General features: G+C 42.9%; 1 protein-coding gene across 6 annotated transcripts in view; it reads left to right on the top strand.

The window, feature by feature from the left end:
- The window catches only part of gramd2aa (GRAM domain containing 2Aa), a 60183-nt gene that overhangs the window by 10544 nt on the left and 24480 nt on the right, over positions 1-25159 (top strand). For 5 of the 6 annotated variants that reach the window (XM_073024925.1, XM_073024920.1, XM_073024921.1 and 2 more), the window contains exons 3-6: positions 10300-10416; positions 12979-13039; positions 20917-20989; positions 23822-23925. In XM_073024925.1, coding sequence (XP_072881026.1) covers positions 10300-10416; positions 12979-13039; positions 20917-20989; positions 23822-23925 — 355 coding nt within the window. Of the gene's footprint in view, positions 1-8409; positions 8551-10299; positions 10417-12978; positions 13040-20916; positions 20990-23821; positions 23926-25159 lie in introns of all 6 variants that reach the window. The other variant, XM_073024924.1, reaches the window with a different exon arrangement.

Raw genomic sequence — 25159 nt, 5'->3', positions numbered from 1 at the left:
GCTTCCATTGGCAGCTTGTTCAATATCCACCTCGTCCTCGATCAGAAGAATTTGCTCTTCTGGTCTTTTAAAAATTTTCCCCTCACCTTAAAGTGTGCTTTCTGGTTTTAAACCCCTGTATTATGAAAAAAATATTTAACTGTTCACTTTACCAATACTCCTCATGATTTTGTACATCATCAGAAGGATGTCATAACAAAGTCTTGAAAAGAATAGTAAGATTGAGTAGAGTTAGCATGGATTTATGAAAGGGCAATTATATTTGACTGAATCTGTTGAAGTCCTTTGAAGTTGTGACTAGTAGAGTAGCTAAGAGAAAAAGGTGGATGAATAGGTTTTCAGAAAGTTTTTGATGTTGTTCCATGTAGAAGTTTGGCCAGCAGACTACGTGGAATCATGGTATCATTTACTGCTGTTGATTGGGAATTTATTGGAGAGGTGGTAAAGAATGGGAATAAACAAGCCACAGGCAATGAACCGTGGCAGATCACATGGATCTAATGCTTGGAACCCCCACCATCCATGATACGTATCAATGATTTGGTAAAGGAGTTTGGCGCATGAGAAGATGTTGAACTGATGAGGCCTGTGTTTAGAATACTCACTGAAACTTAGGAAATTCTGGAAGAACTCAACATGATTACTATGGGGAGGGTATTTCCTCTGGCTGAGGAGTCTAGAACTGGGTGTGGGAGGAATTTAAGAATGAGGGGATAGGTCAATTAGATAAAGATGAGGAAACATATCTTTACTTGGAGAATGGTGAATCTTTGGAATTCTCTTCCCTGGTGAGTGTTAAAGGATTCTTTCAAAATGGAGGTTGATAGATTTCTAGACCTTACGGGAATTGGGATACAAGGATAGTACTGGAAAATAGCAGATAGATCAGCCATGATCTCGATGAATACCAGAGCAGGCATAAAGAGCATATGCCTATTCCTGCTGCTTAAGCAGGCAATAATAATAATAACTATACAAGCCCATTCTAACCAGTAAACTGCTCAAATGTTTCCCTCGCGCTTGTGTTAACTAAGAAGAATCAAGTGATAGAGGACGTTTCTTGTCGGAAAGGCCCAGCAGTCTCCACTTTGGGAAGGGTGGGGGATTGTACAGTATGAATCAACTCAGGATGTGCTTGATAATCACATTGTGATCTCATCTGTGTGAAAGTACAAGTTGCAGTCTTGTGTAAACTGGTTGATGTACTGTGGGCCCAGACAAGCTTTGCGAAGGTTACTGTACTTGTAATCAACAGTAGGATTTTTTATAGCTCTGTACTTTTGGCATTGCATTTAAACTATATTCAAATATATCTAAACATTGCCACGTTAAAAACAATGACCGTACTTCAAAAGCCTTCATTGGCTGGAAAGTTTTGAGATTTGAAAGGTGATATACAAATACATTGGATGCTCACAATACAGTCTGCTCCCCACTGGAGACATCATACTCGGACTCTGATCACTTTGCAGGGCACCCATGCTGAGTTCAAAAGAGTGACCCTGAATTTCCTGTTGTCTGCCATTTTAATTTTCCATTTCACTTCCACTATGTCCTACCTAAGGGGCCTTCTATACTGTTGTGCCCAATGTAAATGCTAGTGGCAGCACCTAATTGTCTAACTTGGATGGCTTCTTCCACGTTCTATTTTGAATTCAGCAATTTTGGGTAGACGCTTTTTGCAGGAAAGATTTGTGAGGACATTGCTGGGTCTGGAGGACTTGAATTATAAAGAGAGGTTGTTACATTTTTCCTGGAGCGTAGCTAGTTCTGGGGGTGACTTTGTATAGTGTCATGAAATCATGAGGGGTATAACCCTAGGGTTCACACAGCTTATCCCAATTTCCTATGTTTGGCCCATATCTCCCCCAAGCCCTGCCTCTCCATGTACCTAACCAAGTGCTTCTTAAAGAGTACTGTTGTACTTGCCTCAACCATTTGCTCATTCATTATATTCACTTCCTTCTGCATGAAAAGTTGCCCTGATTCCCCTCTCGCCCTAAAGTCTGATTGGAGGGTGGGAGAAGAGAGAATGTCTGGAATGGGAGGGGTCTTTGACTGTGTTGGCTGATTTTCCAAGGCATTGAGAAACATAGGCAGGGTATGCCCTGCTTGTGGGGTAAAACATAACCAGTGACTGGGACAGTGGGATCTGAGAAGTTGGATGAACAGCACGATGATCTTATGCAGCTGTGTCAGGCTGATACATGGACAGATGGGTTTGAATCCTAATTCAGCCACAGTCTTCCAGTGTTCACAGAAGCCTGGCAAGTTTTGCCAGCAATTCCACAAAGTCTGAATCCAGTGCATAGGCCACTGCCATGGGCCTGTTACTGTGCTTTGTAGTAGTTGTTTGGGTGGGTTCTTGAGTACTTCAGTCGATCTAGCCATAGATTCATCCAGGGAAGGATGATGGTCCTCTCCAAAGAACTTCAGTCAATAAGTAGGATTTTAAAGACACCCCATTCATTTTGTGATCCTCACCAGTTTACTGGCTTTTCAGTCCAAAGTGATTAATTTAAACTCTCTTGGTAACCAAGGCACCTTCTGGGAAGGAAAACAGGCCAACCCTGCTCAGACTGACCCTGATGATTGGAACATTGCCTGAGATATATGGGGCAGCAAGTATTGTGGCATTGAGGTCAATGAGTTGTTGGTATAGAGAAGTACACTTTACAGTACCAGCGATTAGGGTTTAATTCCCACTGCTGTCTGTAAGGAATTTGTACGTTCTCCCAGTGACCACGTGCGTTTCCTCCCACATTCCAAAACTTAGAGTTAGTAAGTTGTGGGCAAGCGATACTGGCACAAAAAGCATGGCGATACTCGTGGCTGTCTGCCCCCAGTATAACTTTGGACTGTGTTGGTCATGACACAAATAACACATTTCATTGTATAGTTTTGTGTATATGTGACAAATGAAGATAATTTTTACTTTGTAGTGTATATTGTAGCTAGTAAGGGTATTACTAGCTACAATATTAAAAAAAATTATATTAAAAAAAATCTGCAGATGCCAGAAAACTGAAATTAAAAACAAGAATTCTGGAAAAACTCAGCAAGTTGGCTAGCATCTGTGGTGAGGGAAACAATCAACATTTGAGATACATTGAAGGCCCACAGTTCCAAAGCATTAAGTTTCTCTTTCCACAGATGCTACCTGACTTGCTGGGGCATTTTTCCAGAATTTCCTGCTGTTATAGCAGAATGTTTAGGATGGTGGGTATCCCAATAAGTGGAGTATTGCAACTAGTTAGTGGAATATTATAGCTAGATAGTGGAGTTTTTTTTAAGATGGTCAATGGACCATTGAAGCTGGATTATGAGCTACTGAGATGTTAGCTGTGTTTTGCAATTTACAAGGACATTTTGTGAGAAGCCTTTTTCTCACAGTGCATATGATAGTAATCTAAATTTAGTGAAAACTAAATGCATGTTGGCTATCATTCTTCTCACGGTATGACTTCCTTGCTAATGGATTTTCCAGGTGACCTCTTCATCCAGGCAAAGTTTAGCAAAATCTTTTCTTATTCCCTCCCTTTAAGATACCTTAAGATAATCTTTTAAATACAAAGCAGAAATATTTTTAAAAAAGCTTTCTATTCTGCAGTGGAAATTTCCATTCCCCTCCCCTTCCAGTGGAGAGTTATAGACTGTTCCTCTGTACATACTCTGCTTGGAGCTTTGGTTGTAGATGAGGGCTTGTGCTCCAGAGAATACACTGTTCCCATTGTGCGGTAGCTCTGCGCCAACAAGCAGCCAATGTCTCCCACCGTTAGGAATGCTAAGAGAAGACAGACTTGAGTACTTTATTTGTGTTCCTCAGCTGGTATTTGATGCCTTAATGTGGCTGTAATTTAATTGGAATCCTTTTTGCATGGGTACTATTTAAAGAAGATAAGCCTTTACTGAGAAGTTTTAAGTACCCTGTTTACTGTGCCAGTCACTGTATTGTGGTGCCGCAGTTTACATGCAGTTTTCTTGAATGTTTTTCTTTCATAGAGTTGCAATTAAACAGCATGAGGCATATCCTCTGTCTGTAATTACACCAATCTCATTTTAATCTCCTCATTCCCATCAGCTCCCAAACCCCACCCCCGATTCTACTTCTCACCCCCACACCAGGGGCAATGTACAGTTGCCAGTCAGTCTGTGAGCCAGCTTCTTGTTGCTAGATTGCTATGCAGAGATGTGTGGCATGGTGGTACAGCAGGTGGTCCTGTCGCTCCAGTCTCCAGTGACTGGGTTCAGTCCCAGTTCCCCTGGTGCTGTCCCTGTGAGGTTTGCATGCTCTCCTTCTGGCCATGTGGATCTCCTTTGGGTGCTCCAGTGCCCCTCCTATGTCCCAAAGACACACAGATTGGTAGGTTTTGTAGGAGGGGTTAGATTGATCTTGGAGTAGGTTAAAATGCCGGCATAACATCGTGAGCCGAAGCGCTTGTTCAATACTGTTCTATGTTAAACAGTTATTGTAATTTGCCTGGGAGAGCTGAGGAGCACACTGGAGAGAATCGGTTCCAGGGAAATGGGTGATGGAGTGAGATGGATAGGAGTGTTCTGATATCCATCATAGACTTGATGGACTGAATATGTCGTTAGGAAACCTGAAATGAGAATGATGTCCTTCATCCCTAGCAACCTTCATATTTGTGATATTTCTGTGAGACAAGCTCTTTAAAAAATTAAGAAGTTCCATGCTGTTCTGTTACTTCTAGTGGGAAGAGGGTTAGAGACAGAAGGCAAGTTACTTTGGGAACAAAACAATCAGAGTGATCTTGTGACTCGTTGTGTCATATTCTTGCCTTTAAATCGGAATTTGTAAACTGAGTCCTCATCCCAGAGACGAGTGAATCATCTCAATATTGGTCTGCAGGATTGAGAGAGCAGCATCTAGGTGCTGGATTGTCGATAAGAGATTAAAATGAGACCTGTCATCCAAGCGATACCCTGCTCTGTGTGAGATTGCTCTTTGTGAATTGTTTTTCATACTTTCTATATGAAAACAGCCGTTGCTTTTGATTTATGAACCTGTTTGGGGACGTTCCGAGTTGTGAAGATGCAATTATAAACTAGCCTTTCTTTTTGTATCATGGATCTTAAACAAATACATGAAAGTAAAATGACTTTGAGTATGGGGTGAAAGTAGGGGAGTGGGGGTGACTGGAAGAATTGGATCAGCCCATGATTGAATGGTGGAGCACTCGATGGGCCGAATGGCCTACTACCCCTATATCTTATGGACTTATGACTTGAAGAAAGATATATAGATAGAGCAAAGCATGAGGTCCCTAATCAAACAGTCATAGAACTCTACAGCACATAAACAGGTCCGTGCTGAACTGTTAAACCTGCCCAGTCTCATCGACCATGGCCTTCCATACCCCTCCCATCCATGTACCTATTCAAATTGAAATTGAACCCCCCATCCACCACTTCAGCTAGCAGCTTGGTCCACACTCTCACCAACCACAGAGTGAAGAAGCTCCCTTAGTGTTACCCTTAAACATTTCACCTTTCACCCAAAACCTATGACCTCTAGTTGTAGTCCCACCCAGGCTCAGAGGAAATAGCACTATCTATACTCTTAATAATTTTGTATACATCTATCAAATCTCCCTTCATTCTCCTGCTCTGTTTGTGACATAAGATTTATAACAGAATTGGGCCATTCTGCTCTAAATCCAATAGACATTCTATATTTTCTGGTGTTTTCAGCCTTAACCTCCACCTCCCTTTACATTTTTACTTGTGTACAAAAATAGCTCTTACAGCATAATATCGACTGCACTTTGGGATATCCTGAGCCTGTGACTGATACTGAAATAAATAGTGGCTTTTAGTCTCTTTGTTTTTAAGTAAGCACAACATTTGCTACATTCAGCTTGTGACTATCATTAAAGAGGATCTGTTTTATTATTCACCTCTTGGGAATCTGTGCATCACTAGCAAGGCTAACATTTATTTGCCCATCCCTAATTGCCTCAAGGTTTAAGGATTTCTATTAAATTACAGTCATATTAAGATGTTGAATTCCAGCTGAAGAACACAAGTAAACCAAAACGCGAGGAGGTTCATGAGAATGATCCTGGGAAAGAACAGGTTAACAGATGAGCATTTAATGGCTGTGGGCCTGTACTGTCTGGAGTTTAGAAGAATGAGGGGGGGATCTCATTGAAACCTATGGAACATTGAAAGGACTAGATAGTGGATGTGGAGAGGATGTTTCTGGTAGTGGGGGAATCCAGGAACACAGGGCACAGCCTCAGAGTAGAAGGACATTGCTTTAGAACAGAGATGAGGAAGAATTTCTTTAGCCAGAGGGTGGTGAATCTGTTTAATTCATTGTCATAGATGACTGTGGAGACCAAATCATTGGGTATATTTAAAGTAGAGGTTGATGAACCACTGTAGTCCTGCTGTTGGAGAATGAGTTCCAAGATTTGAATCCAGTGACAGCCACAGGCCAGTGATGTAGTTCTATGTCAGGACGCTACAGAACCTGAAGGGTGGCATGCAAATGTTTGGGCATCCCTAGTCAAAAATTCTGTTACTGTGAATAGTTAAGTGAGTAGATGATGAACTGATTTCCAAAAGTCATAAAGTTAAAGATGAAACATTCTTTTCAACATTTTAAGCAAGATTAATGTATTATTTTTGTTTTGTACCATTTTAGAATGAAAAAAAGGAAGGGAACACCATGCAAAAGTTTTGGCACTCCAAGAGATTTGAACTCTCAGATAACTTTTATGAAGGTCTCAGACCTTAATAAGCTTGTTAGGGCTATGGCTTGTTCACAGTCATCGTTAGGAAAGGCCAGGTGATGCAAATTTCAAAGCTTTATAAATACCCTGACTCCTCAAACCTTGTCCCTTCAATCAGCAGCCATGGGTTCCTCTAAGCAGCTGCCTAGCACTCTGAAAATTAAAATAAATGATGCCCACAAAGCAGGAGAAGGCTATAAGAAGATAGCAAAGTGTTTTCAGGTAGCTGTTTCCTCAGTTTGTAATATAATTAAGAAATGGCAGTTAACAGGAACGGTGCAGGTCAAGTTGAGGTCTGGAAGACCAAGAAAACTTTCTGAGAGAACTGCTCGTAGGATTGCTAGAAAGGCAAATCAAAACCTCTGTTTGACTGCAAAAGACCTTCAGGAAGATTTAGCAGACTTTGGAGTGGTGTTGCACTGTTCTACTGTGCAGCGACACCTGCACAAATATGACCTTCATGGAAGAGTCATCAGAAGAAAACCTTTCCTGCGTCCTCACCACAAAATTCAGCATCAGAAGTTTGCAAAGGAACATTTAAACAAGTCTGATGCATTTTGGAAACAAGTCCTGTGGACTGATGAAGTTAAAATAGAACTTTTTGGCTGCAACGAGCAAAGGTATGTTTGGAGAAAAAAGGGTGCAGAATTTCATGAAAAAACCACCTCTCCAAACTGTTAAGCACAGGGATGGATCGATCATGATTTGGGCTTGTGTTGCAGCCAGTGGCACGGGGAACATTTCACTGGTAGAAGGAAGAATGAATTCAATTAAATACCAACAAATTCTGGAAGCAAACGTCACACTGTCTGTTTTTTAAAAAAAAGCTGAAGATGAAAAGAAGATGGCTTCTACAACAAGATACTGATCCTAAACACACCTCAAAATCCACAATGGACTACCTCAAGAGGCATAAGGTGAAGGTTTTGCCGTGGCCCTCACAGTCCCCTGACCTAAACATCATCGAAAATGTGTGGATAGACCTCAAAGGAGCAGTGCATGCAAGACGGCCCAAGAATCTCAGAGAACTAGAAGCCCTTTGCAAGGAAGAATGGGTGAAAATCCCCCAAACAAGAATTGAAAGGCTCTTAGCTGGCTACAGAATGCGTTTACAAGCCGTGATACTTGCCAAAGGGGGTGTTACTAAGTACTGACCATGCAGGGTGCCCAAACTTTTGCTTTGGGCCCTTTTCCTTTTTTGTTATTTTGAAACTGTAAAAGATGGAATAAAAGTAATCTTGCTTAAAAATATTAAAGAACTGTGTCATCTTTAACTTCATGCCTTTTGGTAATCATGTCATCTTTTACTCGTTAGCTATTCACAGTAATAGAAACTTTGACTGGGGTGCCCAAACTTTTGCATGCCACTGTATCTGTTGCTTTTGTCCTTGGTGAAGAGGTTGTACATTCAGGAGTTCCAGTAAGAATAGCTTGTTGTGATTTTGTAGACTGTAGCCATTGTGGTTTTCAGTCAAGATGGTGCCTGTGTACAACACTCCTTTGGTTGAAATCTTCTGGATAGATCATGAAACCTTGTATTTCACTTCCTTTATGTCTTTTATATTTTCATCCTGATTGTTATTCTGGAACTGTCGGGGCCGGTGATTTGCAGTTTGTTTGGGTGTTTCAATGCTGTGCGGTCTCCTAGATGATTCCGGGAGGCAGAGGCAGCATATGCAAATTCGTGGTGAGGAGGCTGTGGATGGCTGCAGAGTGCGAGTTGATGTTCGACTCCATTTCGCCGGTTAAAGCGACGAGGGAGATTGAAGCATCAAGGTGAATGCGGAAGGTGAGCGCTGGCTGCCTGCCTTTTTGATTGCTGTTGAGATCACTCTGCTGCTGGAGAGGGGAGACTGCCTTTCGATTGCTGGGGGATTGCTCTAGTGCCACAGAGGGAAAGGTCTGCTGTTGTGCCCAGAGAATGTTACCCAGGTTTTCTGCGTTTTGGGATATGGACGTGGACTTGGACTGCAGACTTCTCTCAGTCGTACAGTTTTTTCATGTTCTGTTTTTTTTGCCCGATCTCTCTCATTGTGGGGGAGGGTGATTTTGGGGGTCGATGTGCCTGTTTCATTTTTTGTGCAGGGAGGAGGGTTTTGGGGGTTGATGGCTGTGTTTCTGTTCTGTTGGTTTTGTGGCTATCTGGAAAGAAGAATTTCAGAGTTGTATACTATGATAATAAATGAACCTTCGAACCTTTTGTGTGTTTGTGGTGAAAAGATTGAAGGTTTATGATGATGGATGGATTGACCGTCTAGAGGGTTGCTTTGTCCTGGTTGGTGTGTGAGTGTTTTTGGTGTTGCAATCATCCAGGCAAATGTAGAATATTGTATCACCTGCTTGTAGAGCGTAGAGGGATTTTGGGTTGTTGGGAGGTAAGTCAGTCATTCTGGGATACCCAGCCTCTCACCTCCTGTAGCTGTGGCATTACTGTTACTGTCTAGCCGGGGTTCTGGATGACCCCTTAGATGTTGATGGTGGGGTATGTGGTGACTAAATGCTTGAATGTTGTTTTACTGACAGCCTGCTGTTTAATGGATTAGTGTTTGGTGTGACTGCTTTTTCCTTCTGATCAGTTTGCTAACATTAGAATTGAGATTTGAGAATTGGAAAATCAATGTTAATATAGAACATGGACTAAATCAGCTTGTTTTTTATTTGAAGTGAGTTTTTGAACCTTCCTCACCCATGTTCTTTTGTGAATTTGTGGTGGACTATAACCGGTTTTGGTTAGCTCCATTTTTGAAGAAAGTTCTTTTGTTTTTGCAAAACTGTGGCCATCACTTCTATGTGAGTGGCTAATTGATTAAATGAATCGGACAGACTACATTGACTCTGCTGAAAGAGCAGAATGGAATTAGACTTCCCCTGAAGGATTCAATCTCTTTATCAGATGATTACTGTGTGGTCAGATAGGAAAATCAATGAAGCAGTATATGCCCAGGAGACTAATCGTGTGTTATGAAATATTTGCTTGTTATTCCATTAACATTGTTTCAACAGCTCGAGAAGGAGTTGATAGAGCATGAAGCAGTGGTCCTCAGTTCTCTGCTCCACTCTGACGAGCTGATGTAATCATCCTCTGTGAAATTTAACCTGAGACTCACTGTTCAAAGCTACTGAAAACTTGCCTGTTTTAATTGAACTCTTTAATGTTCTGAACCAGTGTCATTTAATTTAGTCTGTCTACTTTTCTGCCTGCCTCCCTCTGTTACCTTTTAAGAAAGGTGTTAAATGGAAAATGATAGAAACATTCAGCAAAGTTTGGCAGAATTGGCAGAAAGAGTAACAATTATTATTTCAGGTTGAAGACCTTTAAAACTTGTTGTTTGGACTGAGGTTTTGGTCACCTTTCTTACAATCTATATCACTTGGAATTGCTAAGTGGCAAAATACCATATATTTTGGTCTAATTTCTTTGTTGTGAAGAACCTGAAGAAGTTTCCTCCCTTAGAGTTTTACGTATACCCAAATTGTTGTTGTTGTTAAGTAGGCCAATACACATGGACAATGCTGACAAGTTGTTCTGTTACTACAGGCTAAAGCCTCCAGTAGAAATGGACTCCTTACAAAGTGACCGCAGCCCCTCCCCAAACCTGGATGCAATTGAGACCTCAGTGGAAGAGGATAGCTTTGAATTGCGCTCACGTGGAAGGTAATGGATTTGTGTCCTCTGATGTACAGTATATTGCAGCAGAACCTTTCATTATGATGCTGGGGCTTATCATGATAATTATATGAATTGGTAGAATAACCTTGACAATAGACCATAAGACAAAGGAGCAGAAGTCGGCCATTCAGCTCATCGAGTCTGCTCCACCATTTCATCATGAGCTGATCCAATCTCCCCTTAGTCCCATTCCCCCATCTTCCCACCATAACCTTTGATGCCCTGACTACTCAGATACCTATCAATCTCTACCTTAAATACACCCAATGACTTAGCCTCCACTGCTACCCGTGGCAACAAATTTCATAGATTCACCATCCTCTGGCTAAAATTTTATTTTCGTATCTCTGTTCTGAATGGGGGCCCTGCAATCCTCAAGTCATGTTCTCTTGTACTAGACTCCCCCACTTTGGGAAACAACTTTGCCACGTCCACTCTGTCTATGCCTTTCAACATTCGAAATGTTTCTATGAGGTCCCCCCTCATTCTCCAAAACTCCAAGGAGTACAGTCCAAGAGCGGTCAAACGTTCTTCATATGTTAACCCTTTCATTCCTGGAATCATTCTAGTGAACCCTCTGCAATGTCAGCACATCCTTTCTTAAATACAGCGCCCAAAACTGCGCACAGTATTCCAAGTGAGGTCTTACCAGTGTCTTATAGAGCCTCAACATTACATCCCTGCTGCTATACTCTATTCCTCTAGAAGTGAATGCCAACATTGTATTCACCTTCTTCAACCTGGAGGTTAACCTTAAGGGCATCCTGCACGAGGACTTCCAAGTCCCATTGCATCTCAGAACTTTGAATTCTCTCCCCATTTAAATAATAGTCTGCCCATTTATTTCTTCTACCAAAGTGCATGACCATACACTTTCTGACATTGTAATTCATTTGCTACTTCTTTGCCCATTCCCCCAATCTATCCAAGTCTCCCAGCAGACTGTGTTTCCTCAGCACTGCCGGCCCCTCCACCTATCTTTGTATCATCAGCAAACTTAGCCACAAAGCCATCTATTCCATAATCCAAATTGTTGATATACAACTTAAAAAGAAGCGGCCCCAACACAGACCCCTGTGGAACACCACTGGTAACCGGCAGCCAACCAGAATGGGATCCCTTTATTCCCACTCTCTGTTTCCTGCCAATCAACCAACGCTCTATCCATGTATGTAACTTTCCCATAATTCCATGGGCTCTTATCTTGTTTAGCAGCCTCATGTGTGGCACCTTGTCAAATAGAGGATTGTGGGAGCTCTGATTAAAGTATTTCACATTAAAAGCATATGATAAGAGTAGGGAATGGAACATATTTGCTTTGGCTCAGAAATTAAGAATTGTGGAGGAAGTATTGTGTCACATAACATGAAAGCTAATCCTTTAATGCAGCCATTGAGCCCATTGACTCTAATTCCCATTTTGCTCTTCCCACACTCCCATCAGTTGCTTCGGATTCTACCTCTTGCTTACACACCAGAGACAGTTTACAACATTAGGTAGTGACCCTGATCTTTGCTGCATCTACCACTTAAACACACAAACTGCTGGAGGAATTCAGCAGGCCAGGCAACATCTATGGAAAAAGGTAAGCAGTTGACATTTCAGGCTGAGACTCTTCAGGACTGACAAGGAAGAGGAAAAGTTAGAATAAGAGGGTGGGGGGAGGAGAGGAAGAAGTTCAAGGTGGTAGGTGAAACTGAGAGAAGGGGAGAGGGGGTGAAGAAAAGAGCTGGGAAGCTGAAAGAGCTGAAGGGCTGGAGAAGGGGGAATCTGATAGATTGAAGACCATGGAAGAAAAGGAAGGGGAGGAGCACCAAAGGGAGGTGATGAGCAGGGGAGGATATAAGGTGAGAGAGGGAATCTGGAAGTGGTGAAGGGGGGGTGGGGGGGGGGGAGTCAAATACCTGAAATCCTTTATAATCTGTCCCTGTGCAGTGGTACAGAGGATGGTTTTCCTAAACCTTGGAGAAGGGCTTAAATGCATAACTTGCTGCCTTAGACCCCATTTACCCAGTGGGCCTAGAAAGATGGGTGTTATTCTACTGATGCTGGAACCCACACAGATGTACCAATTTACATAGACATGGTTATAGAGGCTTCTCCGGTTGCCAGTGACCTGACCTATTGAATTCCAACTTCATACAAATCCTCCCATACATTTTCAAAGCATTTTTCAATCTGATACGAACAATAATAAAATGTTTAATGGTAATTCATTAATGACTGGATACAGATTATATTCTATCAGTTAAATTATGGGTAGTGTTAGGGTGATTATTCAATGGAATTGAAGAATTATAATGCAATATGACATGGGTTACTATAGAAAATGGACCTTTCTGTCTTGTTGAGAACAGTCCACAAGTCAATTTCTTCATAACAGAACCTAATGTAACCTGGGACTGTTTGTCTTGTATATCAGTAACTTTGTGTAGGGAGCCAGACACTTCAAACGTGTGTGTCAGCAGAGATAATGGAAACCACGGTGCATGAGAATACTGTAGTTAAATAATCCACTGTTTGTCGGCATTCTGCTCTGTGTTTTAGAGATGCCAAGTTAAGTGAGTCCCTGAACTCCGACGACTTCAAGAAGTTTCACCGTGGATCTGTGAGTATCGGAAATCAAAACTGAAAATGCAGGGAAGGCTCCAGGGCTGCACCTTTCATTCCACAAGCCTCTACATTCAACTGATCCACCTCCAGAGTTTCCACCACCTTCAACAAGACTCAACCACTAAATGCAGTTTCCCCTCATTTTCCCTTTCATTCATTCCAAAGAACTGTTCCCTTAAAACTATTTCATATCCAACCATTCCTCTTCTCAGAGCACTTCCCCTACAACTATAGAGGATGCAACACCTGCCTTGAAGGAAGGGAGGGGTTCAGGGAACTGCAAGAAATAGACGAGATTGGCCCTCATTGAGGGCTGTCAACAGATTGGCGGGGGGAGTGGGGAAGGTAAAAGAAAGACATCCCAGAGGTACTGGTGTGGAGAGTCTCATCATCAGAATACTGGTGTATTCAGCCAGAGCAACACTGAGAATGGAATGGAGTCCTTACGGAAAGAAGGGTGGGGGGGAGATGTGATTAGGTTAGTGAAGTTCATGAATGTCTATGCTCCCCTAACCTCTCACCATTCCCCTATCATAGACTGTTGTGATTCTGATCTTCTGCCCCACTGCCATTAGAATTAGTTTATTATTGTCACATTTACCAAAATGCTGTGGAAAAACTTGTCTTGCATGCTGTTTATACACATGGAATCGTTACAAAGTGCATTAAGCTGGGGTAACATTAAACAATAACAACGCAGAATGAAGAGTAAAGGAGCAATGTGGGTAAACAAAGTACAAAATCGTAACAAATCAGGTTTGTCATTCTGTATGTCATGGCATTTATTGTTTTGTGGCAGCAGTTCAGTATATTACATAAAAACTTAGAGGTTACAATAAAATATACATTTAAAAGAAGCGGTACAAAAAGAGAGCCAAGGGTGTGGTAGTGTTGATGGCTCATTGTCCGTTCAGAAATCTGATGCTGGAGGGGAAGAAGTTGTTCCTAAAACATTGAATGGGTGTCTTCATGATCTTGTACCACCTCCGTGATGGTAGCAATGAGAAGAGGGCATGTCCTGGATGGTAAGGGTCCTTAATGATGGATGCTGCCTTCTTGAGGCATCACGTTTTGAAGATGTCCTTGAAGGTGTGGAGGCCAGTGCCCATGACGGAGCTGGCTGAGTTTACAGCCCTCTGCAGCTGCTTCCATTCCTTTGCAGTGTCGCCTTCGTACCAGAAGGTGATGCAACCAGTCAGAATGTTCGCCACGGTACGTCTATAGATATTTGCTAGACATACCAAATCTCCTCAAACTCCAAATGAAATATAGTCACTAGTGTGCCTTTTTCATAATTGCATTAGTTATGTTAGGTCCAGGATAGATCTTCAGAGATGTTGACTCCTCCCAACTGTGAGGTCAAGAGTACATCTTAATGAGTCCATTTAAGAGTCTGATAATAGTGGGATAGAAGCTGTCCTCGAGTTTGGTGGTATGTACCTTTTTTTTGTATCTTCTGCCCAGTGGGAGAGTGGAGAAGAGGGAATGTTCAGGATGGGCAGGGTCTTTGTCTACACTTCTTGCTGCCTCAGTAAAGCAGCAAGCATAATCAGAGTCCATAAAGGGGAGGCTGATTACAGTTATGTGCTGAGCTGTATCCACAATTCTCTGCAATTTCTTACGGTCACATACAGAGCAGTTGCCATACCAAGCCATTTTGTATCCAGGCAAACTTCTGAACCAGTTGCCTCGTTCACCTCCCCTTCTCGATGGGGCTGCCACGTTCTCAAACTGCTAATTTTACCTCTTCCGTTATTGTCACTAATTTTTCTTCTTGCACTACTGAACACTGTTTCCATTGTTTTGTACTTATTGTTGTAGTTGTCTTGTACTCTATTTTCCCTCTGAACTTTCACTGAACCTTGGTGTATATGACAATAAACCAACTCTCACGTAATGTAGAACAGACATGTTCCTTTCTGATCTGTGTTATGAACCCCATAACTGGGTCACTTACCAGCAAAGATAGAGAGGTCCGCTGAAGTCTGATGGTACCATTTTTAAACGTTTTTATTTATAAAGGGGCACAAAAGTAAGGTTAATACAAACATTCAGATAATATACGTCATCAGTACTCAATCTAAAGCACGAGTATAGTAATAATCAACAATTCGAAGTAGCTCTGTCGTTTGTCTAGGGGTAAAACTATTGTCCGATGGAAATATGAAAAGTCTCGCCAGTTCATGAAGGCTTTTAGCCGTTTGAGGGACCACTGGGTGTTCACGGGTTGGAGAGAGAAAATAAACTTGCCAGCCTGTTGGACTCAAATTGTGGAATCGGGAAAGTGAGTTCCCCGTTGTCAGTTCGGAATCCTTTTCGGGGTTATTAGCCACTCGATTCCCTAGCTAGGGGATCCAAATCACACGTGGCTCCCGAGCAGCTTCCCGTTCTTACGGGAGCGATGAGCGATGGTGTCTCCGTCTGGTGCGTCGCTGGAGTACTGCCTCCTGCAGTCTCCGTTTTATCATGGCTGGCAGATTTGTAAATGTCAATCAAGGTAGGGTGATACAATCCCCACCCCACATTGCCCGAGGGTGTCCATGTCCCTGATAGCTGGCACGTACTATAGAGTTGCAATTCACACAGGTGCCTCTAAGAACAATGGTCAAATCCGTTGCATTGTGTCTCATTTCCTGGGTCCAAGACCCGAATTAATAGCGATCTTGCGATTCTCCAGAAGGAGGGGGCTGGTCCCGCATCCTTCGGCCCCTCAGAGCTGTGGTACATTCATAACACCCCCTTTCTTCAAAACGTTTTCACCAGCAGTGAAAACGAAGTGGTACAGAGTCTTACAGGATTTTAGAATCTAACACAATACACAAGCTTTCCGTGTCACTACAGAGCTATACAGTTATACATTTAATTCAGCATCTAAACAGGTAACGAGTACAGTGGCACTTCCTTTAATATTTTTTTTTGTTTCTCTTGTACCTGACTGAAGGCTGGTAGCATCAGATTTCAACTTAACAGGCAGGTTCCAAGGGGGTTGTCTTTGTTATTCGCATGCTTTGTCAAAATCCCGTACAGCCAGTTTTCCTATTTAAAATGGCGCCCCCATTAACCATCACCTTTTTTTCGGTGAGTTTCTACGGGAGGAACTCGAGTAGTTTGGCAGGGTAAACTCCCGTCCGCCTTATTCATAGGAGTTCTCGTATCAACACTGGATCCCAGACCTAATTCATTCCTACCCAATTCTTTAGTTTTAAGCAAGTTGCTATTTTTCTCTTCAGGACCCGTCATGCTATTAGTTTCCAATTTAAGATCTGCAAGCGATCCCGCTTTTCCCAGATAGCCTGTCAAGTGCTGCCTGTTCACTCCACATCCTTGAATAACAATAGCGTGTGGGGCCCCGGCAGCTCTCGACTTACTCTGTAAGCGAGCTGCCGGGTTTAAAATTTTTTCATTCGATTTGGGAACTACAAACTTTCCGTTCCCTTCAATAATAATGTTTATCCCCCCATGGTCGAGTTCCACTTTAAGGTTCACCACCCCTTCGTGTACTAACACCTGGGAACCCTCCCTTCCCCCAATTACCAAGGTTAACCCTTTCTTCACTGAACCCAGTCCATCTGACCCACAGGGACTGCATTCCTTTTCAACTGAATCAAATACCTTAGACTTTTTCTGAGCTCCATTACTAGGTTCAGTACCACGTGCATCCACATCTTGGACACACTCAAACGGGACATCTGCCTCTTCCAGGCTTTCAATACCCGTACCCTTTTCAAATTCTAAATTCCCCTGATCCTCCCAGTTCCTCTCTGGGCAACTCCCTTCCAGAGTAAACTCAACCCCGCGGGCTGAGACAACCTCATCTGCCAACCCAGCAGACCACTCCAAGGTAGTGGCGTCCTTTTCATCTAGGACTGCCTTCATCTCATTATCGGGAACACCTTGATACCTCTCAACTTCTTCAAACAGGGCTGCCACCCCCGACAGATCATCCATGTCCAACTCTGGACCTTTTAACAGCTTTTTCCGTTTCTCATCTTTGTTTCCTACCTCTAGGACCTTTCTCTTCGCTAAGGGCAGATCTATCTCCTCTCCCTTACCCTCTTTTATGTTACTATTCCTCGTTTTACCACGCTCTAAACCCTCGTGGCACAGGGTCGGTAAAGACGTCTCGGCCAAATCAAAACTGGTCAATTTTAAACTGCTCCCGTTCTCAGCTGCCAATCTCAACAGGCTGTGAGTGACCGCGCATGCTGTATAGCTCGGGGACGCTATGGGCGGGGCCTCAACACGCACCGGTTGGCGGGTCATAGTCATGGTTGACCAAATCCTACCCCCCGCTAAATCGTTCCCAAGGAGGACGTCCACGTCAGTTCTTGGGAATTCTGATGGCACCCCTATTTCAACTGATCCATACACCAGCTCACAATCCAAAATGACCCTATGTAAGGACACCATTTCTGTCCATTTTCCTATTCCTCTCAGGGCTACCTCGCCCGTCTGAGGTCCAAATTGTAATACGTTACGGCTAATTAATGATAGCTCCGCCCCCGTGTCTCTCCAAATCCGTACGGGAATTGGTGGGTCCCCCTCCCTCACAGACACGGTTCCGTGTGACAGATAAATCTCAGACCCCTCGCGCTCTCTGCTCCCCTGGGACCCTCTTGCCGATTTTCTGATTACCACTGCACACCCGATAGGGACCGCTGCTTTCCCTTTTTCTGGCTCCTTTCTCGGAGCAAAGCACCTAGATGCAATATGTCCTCCCTTTCCACAATTAAAACAGGTCAAGCCCGGAAATCTCGGGCTGCCTGGCCTTTCCCCCTCAGTCTTACCACTAGCTCCCGGCGGGACCTCTGCCTCAGCCGGCGGACTTTCTCGGTCGTTCCCACGGTCTCTCGGGGTACTTTTATTCGAGGGAAACTTTGTCTTGTGGGTTAGGGCATATTCATCTGCGAACCTAGCAATTTCCGAGATGGACTTATTCGGCTTCTCATTCAAATACATCCGGATCTCCTCCGGAACACACCCTTTTAATTCCTCAATCAAAAATAACTCCCTGATACGCCCCATAATCCCCGTCCACCTGTTCCGCGGTGCACCAACGGTCCAAGAGCACACCCTTTTCATGGGCTAGCTCGGTATACGTTTGATTCCACCCTTTTCGTAAATTTCTGAACCTTTGTCTATAAACTTCAGGTACTAGTTCGTAACTCCGGAGAATGGCCTCCTTTACTTTGGCATAATTCTCCGCTTCCCCCTCCTCCACGGACAATGCCGTATATGCTCGTTGTGTCTTCCCTTTTAACACACTTTGTAACAACGCCACCCACTGCTCTTTGGGCCACTTCTGATTTACTGCCACCTTTTCAAAAAGCAAGAAATAACTATCAACATCCGACTCTTCGAATGGAGGTACTACCCTCAACTCCCGACTAACATTAAACCTCTCCTCTCGATCTAACCCTGGATCTCTTCGCTCTTTCCTTAACTTCTCCATCTCTAAGTCATGTTCCCTCTGTTTCTCTTTCTCCTCATACTCTCTTTGCTTTTCAGCTTGGTCCTGCTCTTTCTCGGCCCATTCCTTCTCTTTCTCGGCTCTTTCCTTCTCTTTCTCGGCTGCTTCTAGCTCTTTTAGCTGAATTTCATGCTGTCTTTGCCTCTCAGCTTAGTCCTGCTCTTTTTTCACCTCTAACCCCTTTAGTTGGAGCTCCTGGTCCCGTTCTTTCTCTCTCTCAGCCCGTTCTTTCTCCTTCTCAGCTGCTTCCAGCTGCTTTATTTTAAATTCATGTTCCAACCTTAATTTCTCCAACTCTAACTGATCCATCCCACTCACTAGTGCTTTTTCAGGGATATTTTCCAACTCCTCAGCTGCAAGCACCTTCTTCCCAATGTAATACTGAGTTATGACCCTTCGCACTTTCTGCTTTTTCATTGATGACCTCACCTCTGTGAGGCTTAACCCCTTCGCCAGATTTACCAAGTCTAATTTTGTAGCCGCCTCTAGCGCCCCCAGAGTCAGGTTTTTCATAAATTCATCCACGTCCATCTTTGCTGGTTTCCCGTCTGGCTACCCGCGTACCAGATCCAAATTTTTTGACTTACAAACCCAATTCACTGACCACCCAATTTGGTATCAAATCTCGAGACGAGGCCCCATGTTGTTATGAACCCCATAACTGGGTCACTTACCAGCAAAGATAGAGAGGTCCGCTGAAGTCTGATGGTACCATTTTCAAACGTTTTTATTTATAAAGGGGCACAAAAGTAAGGTTAATACAAACATTCAGATAATATACGTCATCAGTACTCAATCTAAAGCACGGGTATAGTAATAATCAACAATTCGAAGTAGCTCTATCGTTTGTCTAGGGGTAAAACTATTGTCCGATGGAAATATGAAAAGTCTCGCCAGTTCATGAAGGCTTTTAGCCGTTTGAGGGACCACTGGGTGTTCACGGGTTGGAGAGAGAAAATAAACTTGCCAGCCTGTTGGACTCAAATTGTGGAATCGGGAACGTGAGTTCCCCGTTGTAAGTTCGGAATCCTTTTCGGGGTTATTAGCCACTCGATTCCCTAGCTAGGGGATCCAAATCACACGTGGCTCCCGAGCAGCTTCCCGTTCTTACGGGAGCGATGAGCGATGGTGTCTCCGTCTGGTGCGTCGCTGGAGTACCGCCTCCTGCAGTCTCCGTTTTATCATGGCTGGCAGATTTGTAAATGTCAATCAAGGTAGGGTGATACAATCCCCACCCCACATTGCCCGAGGGTGTCCATGTCCCTGATAGCTGGCACGTACTATAGAGTTGCAATTCACACAGGTGCCTCTAAGAACAATGGTCAAATCCGTTGCATTGTGTCTCATTTCCTAGGTCCAAGACCCGAATTAATAGCGATCTTGCGATACTCCGGAAGGAGGGGGCTGGTCCCGCACCCTTCGGCCCCTCAGAGCTGTGGTACATTCATAACATCTGTCAGTAACATTATACTTTCAAAGATTTGCTTCAGTGTTGATAGAGAATTTAATTCATCACAGAATCAGGCAGTGGAGTGGTTTTCGTGATTTACTTTTTAATTCTTCCTACATCTATCATTGATATTTTATTAAATCTCGCAACTTCCATTGCCCACAAACTGAGGTCTTTGTAAATAATTGTCTAGATGCTTCATTTTACCTATTTACGTCTTTTCAATGCTAAGCACAGTTCCAAGGAGTCAAAGCTAAGCTTGAGTAAGACACATTACCACCTTCAGAACTTCCTGAGGCCAAGGTTTCTTGAGCTCAGGATCTAGGCTGGTGTTGTCTTCAAATGAGTCACGAAGCTGAGTCCACATCTGAAGATGTGAGTTTGCATGGCTCTAGTTGAAGAAAATCAGGTCATTCCTCAATATTTGTTATCCCTCCAGTGCTGGCGCTGAAATGGTGATGATATCTTAAAAATCATAAAGTAATGTTAACAAACTAATAATCTACAGGCCTAGACTAACAATCCAGAGATCTGAGTTTAAATCCCACTACAGTAGTGGTAGGATTTTGAACTTAGTTAATATTTCAGAACAATGTCTAGTCTTAAAATATTGACCACAAAAACTGGGATTGGTTTAAAAAAACCCCACTTTGTTCGGTAATGTCCTTTAGGAGAGAAAATCTGCCATCCTTCTGATCTAGTCTAAAGGAGACAATTGACTCACCTCATGTAGTTGAGTCCAAAGTGACCCCTGGACTGACTTGGCATGCTTGGCGATCCATGGACTATGAGCTGTGGGGAATAAATGATGGCCTTGCCATTGACACCCGATTCTGAATCTTGATCTGTCTGTGTGCTGCACTCTACCCAAGTTGGTTACAAGACAAGAAAAATCACTTGGTTGTGAAATGATCTGCTGCCTATACAACTGAAAGTCTCTCTTTCTTTTCAGACAATTAAAAAGTACAACTCTCAGTATCACAAACTCTTCAAGGATGTCCCTGAGCAGGAGACATTGAGGAAAGGTGTGTTTCTTGTGTGAGTTACTTTTTCTGAGGTTTATTAAACACGAAGGGCATAAGTAGGGTGAATTCTCATAGACATGAGAAATTCTGGAAGCAGCACACTCAAAATGCTGGAGGAATTCAGCAGGTCAGGCTGCATCTATGGGTATGAATAAATGAATGAACCATTGGAGAAAGTGGAGGAGGAGGGGACCCAGGGTGAAATAATACACAATTGAGAAGAGGTACAGGGCCAGAGTGGGGAATAGAAGAAGAGGGGAGGGGGAGGGGATTTTTTTTTAAACCAGGAGAAATCTATATTCCTTCCCTCCGGTTGGAAGCTACCCAGACAGTGTTCCTCCACCTGAGGGTGGCATCTCATCGTGGTACAAGAGGAGATCATGGACTGACATGTCAGAATGGGAATCATAATTAAAATGTTTGTCTACTGGAAAGTTCAATCATGGTCTTTTTTTTCCTCCCCCAGGGGAGCTTAAAGCTAGAGAGCACAGGTTTATGGTGAGAGGGGAAAGATTTAAAAGGGACTGGAGTGGCATTGTCTTCACACAATGGGTGGTGGGTGTACAGAATGAGCTGTGCGAAGAAGTGGTAGATGGGTACAATTATGTTAAAAAGATATTTGAATGGGTTCATGGTCAGAGAAGCCTAGAAGGGTACGAGCCAAGCTTAGACAAATAGGAGCAGTTCGTTAGGTAACCTAGTTAGCATGGATGAGTTGGGCTGAAGGGCTGTTTCTGTGCTCCATTGCTCCACTCTTTACTCCTGTGATGGAAGGTGAGGTGGAAAAATACCTGCCCTATCATTGAACTTTCTGCTGCTCCCACCTTTCCAGCTATGTGAAAGACAGGTGTAAATTGTGGCTGTCTGCAGGCAGCTAGGTGTTGATGGAGAAACATTCACAGGCACGAAGGATAAGAATTGTTGCTGTGTAAATAACTTCAGAATGAGGAAAAGATTGATAAGGCCAAAAAAAACTTTCTGGATAGGGTTCCAGTCAAATGCATGTTTACTTTTAAACGTCAAAACGTCTTCAGTCTGTCTCTACAAACTGAAGCTTCACTGAGTGGCCATGCACAACTCCCTGCTGTTGAATTCCAGCTTAAACTCGTGACCTCCCTCTTTAACAGGTGCCTCTCTGAGCAAACTTGGCTGCAAGTATGTATTTTATTCAGAGAGATAGTGTGGAACGGGCCCACCCAGCCCTTCAAGCAGTACTGCCCCACAGCCCCCAACAATCCCAATCATGGGACAATTTACAAAGTTCAACTAACCTACCTGTTATGTCTGGAGTGTGGGAGGAAACCAGAGCATCTGGGGGGAAAGAAACGCACATTCAACAGGGACGGCATACAGATGACGCCAGAATTAACTCCAAACTCTCGACGCCCCGAGCTGTAATAGCATCATGCTAATTGCTATGTTACCCTGGCGCCCATCTGTTCCTTTATTTTAGTGAACTTTGTAATCTCACCCTCATCTCTCTCAGGGCTTTTGACAAGACCCTCCCCATGTATTAGAGATGGGAGAGCCATAACATATGGAAATATTTTTGATATAGATGACTCTTTACCATCTTTTTACTGACAGTACCCAGGTCACCTAGAACCTCCAACTGAAGCTAAATTTCATTTAAGAGCACTGAAATTTTTTTTGGTGTATGGAGAGTGTGTTGGAAAATTTCAGGCACTCCCAGCAAGAAAGACCCTGGATCCCTGGAGCAGTCATATTAGGTACCTCCTGTACCTAATAAAGTGGCCACTGAGTATGTTTGTGGTCTTCTGCTGTTCATCCATTGTAAGGTTTGACGTGTTGTGCATTCGGAGACGTTCTCCACACCATTGTTGCAATGCGTGGTTATTTGAATTATTGTTGTCGTCTTATCAGCTTGAACCAGTCCGGGCATTCTTCTCACACCTCTCTCATTAACAAAATGTTTTCACCCATAGAACTGCCAAACACTGGATAATTTTTGTTTCTTGCACCAGTCTTTGTAAACTAGCGATTGTTGTGCATGCAAATCTCAAAAAAATCAATTTCCATGATACTCAAACTGTGATGCAGTGTCTGGCACCAACAATCATTTCATAGTCAAAGTTATTTAGATCACATTTCTTCCTCATTCTGATGTTTGGCCTGAACAACAACAGAATCTCTTAATCATGTCTGCATGCTTTTTAGGCATTAAGTTGCTGCCACATGATTGGCTGATTAGATATTTGCATTAATGAACAGGTGTACCAAATAAAGTGACTACTGAGTGTAGAACATCTCTGAACCTTTATTAGGTAGCTGCAGGTAAATATTTGAAAAGTAAGTTACCAGGAATGAGGTTGCAATCAGAGTAGTTGTGATCTTTTTGAAAGGTTGAGCAGACTTGTAGAAAATATCCCTGGTGATTTATATATTTAGAAAATGAGTTAAGAATTCATTGTTTGGTCGTATAGCATGATCAAAGACAACTTGAATTCCTTTAATTTAAAAAGAAATCATCCAAGGAGTTTTATAGGAGCATTATCAGACAAAACTGACCGTGTCAAAGGGAATGTGATGACCGGTGACTGGGACTGAACCCTTGGTTGTGGGGAGGACCTCTTTCACGGTACAAAGATTAAGAGATCAATGGATGAAAGGCAAGGTTGCAGGGAAAGGATGAGTGAGCGAACAACTTTAGAATTCTTTTCTAAAAGACTTTTTCCAGGGTCAGGGGAAAGGGTTCCATTATCCAGCATGGATCGTCCTCCCTGGTTTAGAGGCACAGAGTTGAGCAGAACTAGTAATGTTTCAAAGGATTTGTGTTTGATGGGTTTCCCCCTTTCCCTTCTGTCTATCCAGTCTACTCCTGTGCTCTCCAGAAAGACATCTTAATCCAGGGCCGTCTCTATATCTCAAGCAACTGGGTATGCTTCTATGCTAACTTCTTTGGAAAAGATATTAAGGTATGTGACCCATCTCTATGATGTTCAGCTCATTTTATGACTATTAGAGCTTGACTTATGACCACAATAAATCACCCTAAGTATTCCTAACGATCATTCTAAGTAATTCAATGATTACTAAAATGAATGGTGATTTTTCTTAATGATTTGTACTTTGCTAAAGTACATGGATGAGAAATCACACTGTATTTTCTGACATTAAATAGGGCTGCATAGCCTACTTTAATGCTGTTTGTGAGAGTCATGTAAAGAGCAACAACAGTACATTACAATACATAATAAAACTATAAATTATAATAATAAATATATATAATTAAATAGTGCAAAAAGACAAAAAAAGAATTACTGAGGTAGTGTACATTGGTTCATTGCACATTCATAAATCTGATGGCAGAGGGGAAGAAGCTGTTTCTAAAATATTGAGTGTGCATCTTTAGGCTCCTGTACCTCCTGCAGAATGGTAGTAATGAGAAGAGGGCATGTCCTAGTTGACGGGCATCCTTAATGCTGGATGCTTCCCTTTTTGAGGCATCTTTTGAAGGTATCCTTGATGCTGGGGAGGTTAATGCCCAGGATGGAGTTGGCTGAGTTTTTAACTTGCTGCAGCTTTTTCCAATCCTGTGCAGTGGCCCCTCCAGAGCACACGGCGATGCAACCAGTTAGAATGCTCTTCATGGTACATCTGTAGAAATTTGTAGGAGTCTTTGCTAACATCCTAAGTCTCCTCAAACTCCTAATGAAATATTGTGCAATCTTTGTAGCTGCATCAATATATCGGGCCCAGGATAGATTTTCAGACATGTTGATCCCCAGGAACTTGAAACTGCTCACCCTTTTCACTGCTGCTCCCTCGATGAGGACTGATGTGTGCTCTCTTGACTTCCCCTTCCTGAGGTCCACAGTCATTTACTGACATAGAGTGCAAGACTGTTGTAACACCATTAAACTAACAGACCTATCTCACTTTTGTACTCATCATCATCTGAAAATCTGCAAGCAATAGTTATATCATCAGCAAATTTATAGATGGTGTTTGAGCTGTGTCTAGCCACTCAGTCATGGGTATAGGCAGAGTAGAGCAGTGAGCTAAGCATGCATCTTTGAAATATGCCAGTGTGGATTGTCAGTGAGGAGGATATGTTATTTCTGATCCACACTGACTGGTCTCCTGGTGAGGAAGTCAAGGTTCTAGTTGTAGAGGGAAGTACAGAGGCTCAGGTTTTGGAGCTTGTTG

Source organism: Hemitrygon akajei, chromosome 21, assembly GCF_048418815.1.
Source record: "Hemitrygon akajei chromosome 21, sHemAka1.3, whole genome shotgun sequence".
Classification (NCBI taxonomy): Eukaryota; Metazoa; Chordata; class Chondrichthyes; order Myliobatiformes; family Dasyatidae; genus Hemitrygon; species Hemitrygon akajei.
Note: the sequence above shows the minus strand (reverse complement) of the source record. Positions and strands in the feature narration are given on the sequence as shown.